The 12013-nt window shown below is 43.6% G+C and overlaps 1 protein-coding gene across 1 annotated transcript in view; it reads left to right on the top strand.

Moving 5' to 3' along the window:
• Nucleotides 1–10338: 10338 nt before the first annotated feature.
• PGPEP1L (pyroglutamyl-peptidase I like) overlaps nucleotides 10339–12013 on the top strand; it is a 36493-nt gene continuing 34818 nt past the window's right edge. The window contains exon 1 of the mRNA XM_045901696.1: nucleotides 10339–10512. Within this exon, the coding sequence (XP_045757652.1) occupies nucleotides 10479–10512 (34 nt within the window). The 5' untranslated portion in view covers nucleotides 10339–10478. The remainder of the gene's footprint in view (nucleotides 10513–12013) is intronic.

Genomic DNA, 12013 nt, shown 5'->3' on the forward strand with positions numbered 1-12013 from the left:
TATTGTGGACATTGCTGCTATAAACATCGGGGTACACGTACCCCTTCAGATCCCTACATTTGTATCTTTGGGGTAAATACCCAGTAGTGCAATTGCTGGATCACATGGTAGCTCTATTTTCAACTTTTTGAGGAACCTCCATACTGTTTTCCAGAGTGGCTACACCAGCTTGCATTCCCACCAATAGTGTAGGAGGGTTCCCCTTTCTCCGCATCCCTGCCAACATCTGTCGTTTCCTGACTTGTTAATTTTAGCCATTCTGACTGGTGTGAGGTGGTACCTCATTGAGGTTTTGATTTGGATTTTCCTGATGCCGAGCGATGTTGAGCACTTTTTCATGTGTCTGTTGGCCATTTGGATGTCTTCTTTGGAAAAATGTCTGTTCATGTCTTCTGCCCATTTCTTGATTGGATTCTTTGTTCTTTGGGTGTTGAGTTTGATGAGTTCTTTATAGATTTTGGATACTAGCCCTTTATCCGATATGTCATTTGCAAATATGTTCTCCCATTCTGTCGGTTGTCTTTGATTTTGTTGACTGTTTCCTTTGCTTTGCAAAAGCTTTTTATCTTGATGAAGTCCCAATAGTTCATTTTTGCCCTTGCTTCCCTTGCCTTTGGCGATGTTTCTAGGAAGAAGTTGCTGCGCTGAGGTTGAAGAGGTTGCTGCCTGTGTTCTCCTTTACGATTTTGATGGACTCCTATCTCACATTGCGGTCTTTCAACCATTTGGAGTCTATTTTTGTGTGTGGTGTAAGGAAATGGTCCAGTTTCATTCTTCTGCATGTGGCTATCCAATTTTCCCAACACCATTTGTTGAAGAGACTGTCTTTTTTCCACTGGACATTCTTTCCTGCTTTGTCAAAGATGAGTTGACCATAGACTTGAGGGTCCATTTCTGGGCTCTCTATTCTGTTCCATTGATCTATGTGTCTGTTTTTGTGCCAGTACCATACTGTCTTGATGATGACAGCTTTGTAATAGAGCTGGAAGTCCGGAATTGTGATGCCGCCAGCTTTGCTTTTCTTTTTCAACATTCCTCTGGCTATTTGGGGTCTTTTCTGGTTCCATACAAATTTTAGGATTCTTTGTTCCATTTCTTTGAAAAAAGTGGATGGTATTTTGATGGGGATTGCATTGAATGTGTAGATTGCTCTAGGTAGCATTGACATCTTCACAATATTTGTTCTTCCAATCCATGAGCATGGAACGTTTTTCCATTTCTTTGTGTCTTCCTCAATTTCTTTCCTGAGTATTTTATAGTTTTCTGAGTACAGATCCTTTGCCTCTTTGGTTAGATTTATTCCTAGGTATCTTATGGTTTTGGGTGCAATTGTAAATGGGATCGACTCCTTAATTTCTCTTTCTTCTCTCTTGTTGTTGGTGTATAGGATTGCCACTGATTTCTGTGCATTGATTTTATATCCTGCCACTTTACTGAATTCCTGTATGAGTTCTAGCAGTTTTGGGGTGGAGTCTTTGGGGTTTTCCACATAAAGTATCATATCATCTGCAAAGAGTGAGAGTTTGACTTCTTCTTTGCCGATTTGGATGCCTTTGATTTCTTTTTGTTGTCTGATTGCTGTGGCTAGGACTTCCAATACTATGTTGAATAGCAGTGGTGATAGGGGACATCCCTGCCGCATTCCTGACCTTAGGGGGAAAGCTCTCAGTTTTTCCCCATTGAGAATGATATTCGCTGTAGGTTTTTCATAGATGGCTTTTATGATATTGAGGTATGTACCCTATGCCTATACTCTGAAGAGTCTGGATCCAGAAAGGATGCTGTACTTTTTCAAATGCTTTTTCTGCATCTATTGAGAGGATCATATGATTCTTGTTCTTTCTTTTGTTAATGTATTGTATCACGTTGATTGATTTGCGGATGTTGAACCAACCTTGCAGCCCAGGGATAAATCCCACTTGGTCATGGTGAATAATCCTTTTAATGTACTGTTGGATCCTATTGGCTAGTATTTTGGTGAGAATTTTTGCATCCATGTTCATCAGGGATATTGGTCTGTAATTCTCCTTTTTGATGGGGTCTTTGTCTGGTTTTGGGATCAAGGTAATGCTGGCCTCATAAAACGAGTTTGGAAGTTTTCCTTCCATTTCTATTTTTTGGAACAGTTTCGGAAGAATAGGTATTCATTCTTCTTGAAATGTTTGGTAGAATTCCCCTGGGAAGCCGTCTGGCCCTGGGCTTTTGTTTGTTGGGAGATTTTTGATGACTGCTTCAATTTCCTTAGTGGTTATAGGTCTGTTCAGGCTTTCTATTTCATCCTGGTTCAGTTTTGGTAGTTGATACATCTCTAGGAATGCAACCATTTCTTCCAGGTTATCTAATTTGCTGGCATAGAGTTGCTCATAATATGTTCTTATAATTGTTTGTATTTCGTTGGTGTTGGTTGTGATCTCTCCTCTTTCATTCATGATTTTGTTGATTTGGGTCATTTCTCTTTTCTTTTTGATAAGTCTGGCCAGGGGTTTATCAATCTTGTTAATTCTTTCAAAGAACCAGCTCCTAGTTTCGTTGATCTGTTCTAATGTTCTTTTAGCTTCTATTTCATTGATTTCTGCTCTGATCTTTATAATTTCTCTTCTCCTGCTGGGTTTAGGCTTTATTTGCTGTTCTTTCTCCAGCTCCTTTAGGTGGAGGGTTAGGTTGTGTACTTGAGACCTTTCTTGTTTCTTGAGAAAGGCTTGTATTGCTATATACTTTCCTCTTAGGACTGCCTTTGCTGCATCCCAAAGATTTTGAATAGTTGTGTTTTCATTTTCATTGGTTTCCATGAATTTTTTTAATTCTTCTTTAATTTCCTGGTTGACCCATTCATTCTTCAGTAGGATGCTCTTTAGCCTCCATGTATTTGAGTTCTTTCCAACTTTCCTCCTGTGATTGAGTTCTAGTTTCAAAGCATTGTGGTTGAAAATAGGCAGGGAATGATCCCAATCTTCTGGTACCGGGTGAGACCTGATTTATGACCTAGGATGTGATCTATTCTGGAGAATGTTCCATGGGCACTAGAGAAGAATGTGTATTCCGTTGCTTTGGGATGGAATGTTCTGAATATGTCTGTGAAGTCCATTTGGTCCAGTGTGTCATTTAAAGTGTTTATTTCCTTGTTGATCTTTTGCTTAGATGATCTGTCCATTTCAGTGAGGGGGGTGTTAAAGTCCCCCACTATTATTGTATTGTTGTCGATGTGTTTCTTTGCTTTTGTTATTAATTGCCTTATATAATTGGCTGCTCCCATGTTAGGGGCATAGATATTTACAATTGTTAGATCTTCTTGTTGGATAGACCCTTAAGGAGGATATAGTGTCCTTCCACATCTCTTATTACAGTCTTTGGTTTAAAATCTAATTTGTCTGATATAAGGATTGCCACCCCAGCTTTCTTTTGGTGTCCATTAGCATGGTAAATGGTTTTCCACCCCCTCACTTTCAATCTGGGGGTGTCTTTGGGTCTAAAATGAGTCTCTTGCAGATGGCATATCAATGGGTCTTGTTTTTTAATCCAATCTGATAGCCTGTGTCTCTTGATTGTGGCATTGAGCCCATTTACATTCAGGGTAACTATTGAAAGATAGGAATTTAGTGCCATTGTATTGCCTGTAAGGTGACTGTTACTGTATATCGTCTGTGTTCCTTTCTGGTCTATGTTGCTTTTAGGCTCTCTCTTTGCTTAGAGGACCCCTTTCAGGATTTCTTGTAGGTCTGGTTTTGTGTTTGCAAATTCCTTTAGTTTTTGTTTGTCCTGGAAGCTTTTTATCTCTCCTTCAATTTTCAGTGACAGCCTAGATGGATACAGTATTCTTGGCTGCATATTTTTCTCATTTAGTGCTCTGAATATATCCTGCCAGTCCTTTCTGGCCTGCCAGGTCTCTGTGGATAGGTCTGTTGCCAATCTAATGTTTCTACCCTTGTAGGTTACATATCTTTCTCCTGAGCTGCTTTCAGGATTTTCTCTTTGTCTCTGAGACTCGTAAGTTTTATTATTAGATGTCGGGGTGTTGACCTATTTTTATTGATTTTGAGAGGGGTTCTCTGTGCTTCCTGGATTTTGATGCCTGTTTCCTTCCCCAAATTAGGGAAGTTCTCTGCTATAATTTGCTCCATTATACCTTCTGCTCCCCTCTCTCTTTCTTCTTCTTCTGGGATCCCAATTATTCTAATGTTGTTTCGTCTTATGGTATCGCTTATCTCTCGAATTCTGCCCTCGTGATCCAGTAGTTGTTTATCTCTCTTTTTCTCAGCTTCTTTATTTTCCATCATTTGGTCTTCTATATCATTGATTCTCTCTTCTGCCTCATTTATCCTAGCAGTTAGCGCCCCCATATTTGATTGCACCTCATTAATAGCCTTTTTGATTTCAACTTGGTTAGATTTTAGTTCTTTTACTTCTCCAGAAAGGGTTTCTCTAATAACTTCCATGCTTTTCTCAAGCCCAGCTAGTATCTTTAAAGTGATGATTCTGAACTCTAGTCTAACATTGTACTAATGTCCGCATTGAGTAGGTCCCTGGCAGTCGGTACTACCTCTTGTTCTTTTCGTTGAGGTGATTTTTTCCGTCTTGTCATTTTGTGCAGAGGAGAATAGATTAATGAGAGAACAAAATGCTAGCAGAGTAACCATGTCCCCAGAAAATATACTCTAAACAAATCAGAAAAGACCCGAAGCAGTGGGAAAAGAAAGGGAAAGAGAGAAAAAAGAAAAAGATAAAGATAAAAACAAACAAAAACCGAACAAAACAAAACAACAACAAAAAAAACCAGAATGTGATCAAATATGATCAGGGTGGTATATAGATCAGTGCCACACACTAGATTTTGGGTGTATTTTGGTCTTTTAGAAGAAAGTGCTTCCCAAAATTTTAAAGAAAGAAAAACTTATATATGTACAAAAATAAGGGTTGATAGATGAAGGGATGGAATATGACTGTAAAGATGGAAATTGTAAAAAATTTTATAAAAGGAATTGATAAGAAGTTGTTTGAAAAAAGAAAGAAGAGGATTTAAAAAAAGAAAAAAGAAAAAAAAGGGAGAGAATGTGATCAGGCAGGGGAGTAGAAAAAAAACATTTACTAGAGATTTAGGGTATATTTTGATCTGTTAGAAGAAACTATCTCAAAATTCTAAAGAGAGAACAACTTATATATATATGCCAAAAATACGGGTAACTACTATGAAGGGATAGAATATGACTCTAAAAATGAAAAATAAAAATGTTTTTTAAAAAAGGAATTGATAAGATGTTGGTTGAAAAAGGGAAAAAGAAAAATTCAACAAAAAGAAAAAAAAGACAGTTTAAAAAAATTAACTTTGAAAGACTAAAGAGTCATGGTAAAAAAGCCATGAATTCTATGTGCAGTATTCCCCTAGCGCTGGAGTTCTGCCGTTCTCATTGATCGGTAAACTTGGTCTTGGCTGGCTGTTCTCGCTGATCTTCTGGGGAGGGGCCTGTTGCCGTGGTTTCCAAATGTCTCTGCCGGAGGCGGAAGTGCCCCGCCCTTGCCCCCTCCCGGGTAAGTCATCTGCTCGGGTTTGCTCTCCGGGGCTTTTGTTCCCTGCGAGCTTTCCGTACAGCTTTGGAGGCGGAGAGTGAAAATGGCGGCCTCCCAATCTCTGCCCCGGAGGAGTCGAGAACTCAGGGTCCCGCCCCTCAGTGCAGCCCCCAGAGAAAAGCCACCAGTCACTCCCGTCTCCCCGATCTCCAGCCGCACCCTGTGCTCGCCCGGCCTGTGACCGCGCGTTTCTATCTCCGGCACCCGACCCCGGGTGGAGTCTCCAAACCCAGCAGACCCCTGCGCTGCACTCCTGCTCGGCTCCTCCCTGGGGAGGAAGGGGAGTCTCCCCGGATCTGCCGCTTGTTGGGTCCCTGCTGGAGGAGCAGGGGCCCGACTGGGCCGCGGATCACGGTCAATGGCAACCCCGAGCTGAGAGCCCGAGCTAAGAGCCCGCGCCTGGGCTCCGCCTCTGCAGCCAGCCTCCCGGCTCCGATACCTGGGAGCTCTGCCACACTCAGGCACCCCCGGTCTTTCTGTGACCCTGAGGGTCCTGAGACCACACTGTCCCGGAGGGTTCCACCCCCCGCTTAGCCACCAGAGCGACATCCCTCAGCAGAGCAGACTTTTAAAAGTTCCGATTTTGTGCCCCGCGGCTCCATCACTTGCCAGAAGCGGCCGACGGAGGCCCCTCCCCCGCCGTCTATCCTCCCGAATATCGCCTCGGATTCACTTCTCTGCAGGTCCTACCTTCCCAGAAGTGGTCGCTTTTCTGTTCAGAGAGTTGTTGCTATTCTTTTCTTTGATCTCCTGTTGAGTTTGTAGGTGTTCAGAATGGTTTGATCCCTATCCAGCTGAATTCCTGAGAGGAGACGAAATCCAGGTCTCCTACTCCTCCGCCATCTTGCTCTGCCCCCCCCATCCTCATTTTGATTTTAACCAAATCTCGTTACTCATTTAACTAGGAATGTGTTCCCGTATCCCATAAGGTCACTTTATCATCAACATATCCTGCTTCCTATGGAAGAAACATTGTATTCTAGCTCAGGGTCTGGCAAATTACAGCCGACGCCCCAAATCAGCCCTCCGCCTATTTTTTGTACAGCCTGTGAGCTAAAAATAGTTTTTACATTTGTAAATAGTTTAAGAAATCAAAAGAGTAATGGTGTGTGACACGTGGGCAGTATATGTACTCAAAATTCATAGTTATTGGAACACAGCCACGCCCCCTCATTTGCATATTATCCACACTGCTTTGAAAGCTACAAGGGCGGAGCTGAACAGTTGCACCAGAGACCCTGTGGCCTGCAATGGTTACTTGAAGCTCTTTACAGAGACTGTGTTTTGGCCCCTTTTGAACAGTTAAGCTGGAAAAGCAAAGGAATGGGGTTGAGGGAATCCCAAAGACTACCTTGGAAGAGTGACATTTTTCGGGGTTCAGTCAATGCTTTGACAAGAGGCAGTTTGGGTGTGAGTTTTATATTTTATGATAGACATAAGTAGCTGAGCTGGAAGCAAAGATGTTTGACATAGAGGAGACTTATTACTATTATTATTTAATTGAAAGTGTGTCTTGATGATTGATTTATTCTCCCCACCTCCCAAGAGCAATTTGACCAGGTTGATTAAATTTCATTTATGTCAAGTGTAGAAAATGTGTTGTAAGAGTTGTTCATGTCAGAGACAAATAAACCGTTTTAATCCTTTTTCTTGCTTAAGCAGGAAGTCACAACTTGCCAATGAGAATTTAAAACAAATCCCACAAAGTTTTATGTTTGGTTCAAAACTCGAAATATTTAGGTCTTGGGATATTATAATCTTGGCAGCCCGCATTTGTCATCCCTGGTGAGAACACGTGTGTACTGTTGCTTGCTTTTCAGTTCACTGAGAGAGGGTCGCACCTTGCCCTCTTAATCCCAGAGTCAAACATGATTACAAATATTTTCCTCTTGGGAATCTAACTCATAAGGAAGATCACTGTGCTTTTTTGTTAAATAAAACATCTCTCTTTAGTTGCCTTATTCGTTCTCAGGCTTACTGTGTTTCACAGGCCTGAAGATTGTGTTTGACATCAGCAATTGTTAGAGACCATTTGTTTTTACAATGGAAAAAGAAATAAAAGTGCAGATGTCAGACCTCAAAATCCATACTTCTCTGAGTTGTTTTCATTTTAGAGAATGAGAATGTGTGGGGGTTTTTTTTTCAGGTGGGGCTGAATACAATCAGAGACACATGTCACTTTTGCTAAGTAAAAATATTTTACATCTCTCCCTTTCTTTTTAATTAATTGCAAAGTTAGGGAAAAGTTTAGAACCTAAGAAAAATAAGTGAATTATGGGCAAGTGAAAATTCCAGGACACATTCTAGTTTAAGTTAAAAGAAGAATGGCTTATGTCAAACCCTGAAAAAACTAAAAATAGAAATTGTGTCATCAGAAAAGTAGCGTTGTTAACAACTGGCGGTCTGAACAGTTAAGTCTGTTTCCAGGTGTGATAAGTAAACACAAGTTAGTTACCCAGATCTCACTACTGTGGATAGCAGGGTTTGATGGTAACAGCAACCAACTCGACAAATGCCGGCATTTCCAGTGGCCTAATTTGTTTATGACTGTGATGGGCAAGCAAAACCCTCCGGACAGAAGGGCTAAGTAAGTGACATGAACTTGAACCAGGAGAGCCACTCACCAAAGTGGGGAGTTGATATAACATTCACAATGCCTGAGGGAGTATGAGAAAGACTGGGTAATTGCTTTCAAACTTGGATTTCTGTATTGTCTACTTTAATCTCAAAATAAGGTGTAATGCAATGCCCTCTGCATCCCTGCAAAAACAAGGTGGCCCCAGCCTCCCAGAGCAGGCAGGGGAAGGCCACTGGGGGCAAATGCCACTTCCCACCTGCTCTCCACTGTAAAGAAGCCTGCAGCCCACACCAGGAGCCAATTAAAAGGAATGGCCGTTGGTTCAGCGTCCCAGGAAGGCATCAGGTGGAGTCTAGTCCTTGGCAGTGATCCCAATTAAAGGGAGTGGTATAGTTTTTTTCTATCAGGGGGCCAATTAAGAAGATGGAACCACATGGCCACACCCTCTAATACAAGGCACTCTGAACTTGGGGAAACACTGGGACCTGGAGGAGCTCTGCCAGTCTCCCTGGGCTAGAGCTTCTCATGGCCATGCCCAGATGGGGAAAGAGAATGGTTTTTTGTGCATCCTATTAGACAGCGCTTTTTTTTTAAGATTTTATTTACTTATTTGAGAGAGAGCGAGAGCAGGAGGAGGGGTAGAGAGAGAGGAAGAGAGAGAATCTCAAGCAGACTCCCCCGCTGAGTGGGGAGTCCCACATAGGGCTCGATCCCAGGACCCTGAGATCATGACCTGAGCCGAATTCTAGAGTTGGATGCTCAGGGGTGCCTGGGTGGCTCAGTCTGCCTTTGGCTCAGGTCATGATCCTGAGGTCCTGGGATCAAGCCCCCATTGGGGTCCCAGCTCAGCGGGGAGTCTGCTTCTCCCTCTCCCTCTACCCCTCCCCCTGCTTGTGCACGCTTTCTCTCTCTCTCTCTCTCTCTCAAATAAATTAATAAATTAAAAAAGGAAAGAGTCAAAAGCTTAACCAACTGAGCCATCCAGGCTCCCCACCTTCTATTAGCTTTCTAAAAAAAAGTATTTTTAGCTAAAAAACTATATATATATACACACGTGTATATATATACATATTTATATATGTATATATATAAAACTTATGTATAAAAGTTATATATAAAAGTTTAAATATAAAAACTATAAAACTTTTATATATGAAACTACATAAAAACTATATAAAACTATATATATATATATATAATATATTCTGAAAGGTCAAGATGTTGCATAACATGACTTCTTCGATAGAGAAACTAGCCCCAAATGGTAGCTTTAGTTACTCTGCCACAATTAAGAAGGCGGAGGAATGTCTACAGAGCCAGGTGGAAGGCCCCCATGGGGCAGTGACTAACGTTTAGTGGTGCGTGGTCCAGCGCGGCATTAAGCACTCATGGCAGGCAGGATGTGGTGTGGGGAGGGCACAGTCTGAGAAGCCAAAAAAAAAAAGAAAAAAGTAGATTTTGCTGGCCAGGTGAGCCCGCCCCCCACCCCCCACCCCCAGGGCTGTAGGAGCTGAGGACAATGCACCCTAGGCTCAAGAGGGCTCCATTCAGGAAGGAGGGTGCTGTGATCCCATCCGTTTCACAGAAAGGGGAGACAGGGCACAGAGAGGTGAACTTGTCTGAGCACCTACAGCTTATAGATGACACGTGCTTTCAACCAGCATTGTTACCATAAGCTTCATCTGTGGTTTTGGTTTTCTTTTTCCTTTTTTACATATTATGCACAATCAGTTTCAAGAGCAACCAAATTTCACGAAGTCATCATAGCCAAACACAATGAGGGGCTCCGGGGGGAGGGAAGGAGGAAGATTACTAAAGAGAGGAAACAAAATCTAAACAAACAGATTGTAGGGGCACCCACCAACCTGATTTGCCTGGGACTCTATGGGTTACAGCACATTTTTGTACCTCCCCCCGCCCCCCCCGTCCCAATCCCAGAAACCCCTCAGTCCCAGGCAAACCGGGACAGTTGATCACCAAACTCACGGCTCACCTTTGATCCATACCCAGCAACAACCTAACCCCGACCCCAAGGGTCCAGAAAGTCCCGGATGGTGCTCCAACCCTCTGTTTGTCTGTTGCCCAAAGCCTCTGAGCCCCGGACTGGCTATTTCTGCTTTCAAGGGGCATCATCTTACCGCCCTACCCACACCCAGGAGTCTTCAGCCTTTGCGGGGCTGGGAGGCACAAGGCTGGGCGCCCCCGGAGAGGAGCCTGAGGCTGGCAGCCGCCGGGGGGATGGGGGCGGCGCCCAGTGGTCGGAGTGCCCCGTGCCCTGGGCGGAGCCACGGCCATCTGACACCCAGAGGCGCAGATACACGCTCCCCGCTTGGGTTTCATGGATTCCCAGCCCAGCTGCGTGGTAGTGACTGGTAAGACTTTTTCTGCTTTCCCATTTGCGCTTTTAGCCTGACCGCGGAATGTGCACTTGCCTGATCTGCTCATAAAGGGTTCCCTCTCGGGGGAAAAAGGAGGGGCAACTGGTGGTGCCAATAATTCCAGATGGAAGCTTGCCTATCACTTCTTGCTATGCCCTACTGAAAAACAGCGGACAGAGAGGCTTTTCCACTCTGCTCCTCTCCTTCAATTCAAAGGTGCCTGCATGTGGCTCAGGCTTAGACCTTGTCCGTCCGCCCAGCTGGGGAGGAATCCGAGGCTGGCACCTGCTGTCCCTGAGTCATGGGACCAGCTGTACCCCAGTGGGTCCATGTGGCATCCCCTGGGGTACAGCTCCATAGCAAGGCAGTGGGAGCTGGGGATCCAGAAAGGATGGGGCCTTGTAAGGCTTGGACAGTGGTCCATCTACAAGAACCACCCCCAAAGGAGAACACGGCCCCCAACACACAGGCTGAAGAGCTTTTAGCCACTCAGAAAGCCCTGAACACCACCGGAGAGCCTCCAATTGGAGACTCTGAACCCCAAAAGATCAACTTAGAGTGAATGGTAGCCACCCACTCCTACCTTTCTCCAGCTCATCCCAAACCTGCCACCCCCAGTCATTGTCACAGCTGGTCCCAGAAGGGTTTGATTTCTTTACAAAGTTCCTTCTTTCTAGTTAGACACTTCTGGCATATTTTAAGTTTTTTGAATTGTGTGAAATGAAGGAAACAGGAGACAAGGAGTCCTATGGACATGGAAAATCGAAATGTAACTATCTCAATATTTTCAGGCTGTAATCAAACTCCTGTTAACCTTCTGAGGAAAAGAAAATTCTTTTGAAAACCTTTTATTATCTCCCTTGTTCTCATTTGTGTTATTTGGGGTATAGAGATTGAGTGGTTCAAAATATTCTTGAATTGCTAAGGAGACTGTACCCCTGATGAATGCAATGCTTGTCACAAATGAAATATGAATATTGAAACCCAGTTGGCATGTCTTCGACTCACGTGGACCCCTGCCGCTTGGCCTGTCAGCTTGTGGTTTGCTGGCAAACTCTAGATTGTTTGATGAAGTACCTGATCATCAGGCACCATTTGGGAATGCCCACTGGCTTCTAGAGTGTGGCATTCCTTTATTAAAAATGCTTTGAACTGCCAGGGGTAGTCTCTTCATGTAATTGGATTTGCGTGGAAATCTGGCCAAGACAGTTGGCACAGAGACTGATGGGGGTGGGGGAGGACAGGGCTCTGACAAACGGCCTCAGGTTCAGGGCATTCCGACTGGCACCAACAAGAATAGTGGGAGGCTGAGAAAACCTGCATCCCTCCAAAGGGCCTCCCTTGATTGTGAGAAGGTTCCTCTAGCCTTATGCAGATTTCACCCTGAGGGCCTGCCAAGTTTAAAGTGTGAGATGTGACCCTACAAAACAAGAGCTTCAAACCTGTACTTGCTGAGTTGTTTTTCCTAATTAAAAACAGATAAGAGATGATCTGA

Source organism: Mirounga angustirostris, unplaced genomic scaffold, assembly GCF_029215605.1.
Source record: "Mirounga angustirostris isolate CCGP_5_RB_7025 unplaced genomic scaffold, mMirAng1.0.hap1 SCAF_9, whole genome shotgun sequence".
Lineage (NCBI taxonomy): Eukaryota > Metazoa > Chordata > Mammalia > Carnivora > Phocidae > Mirounga > Mirounga angustirostris.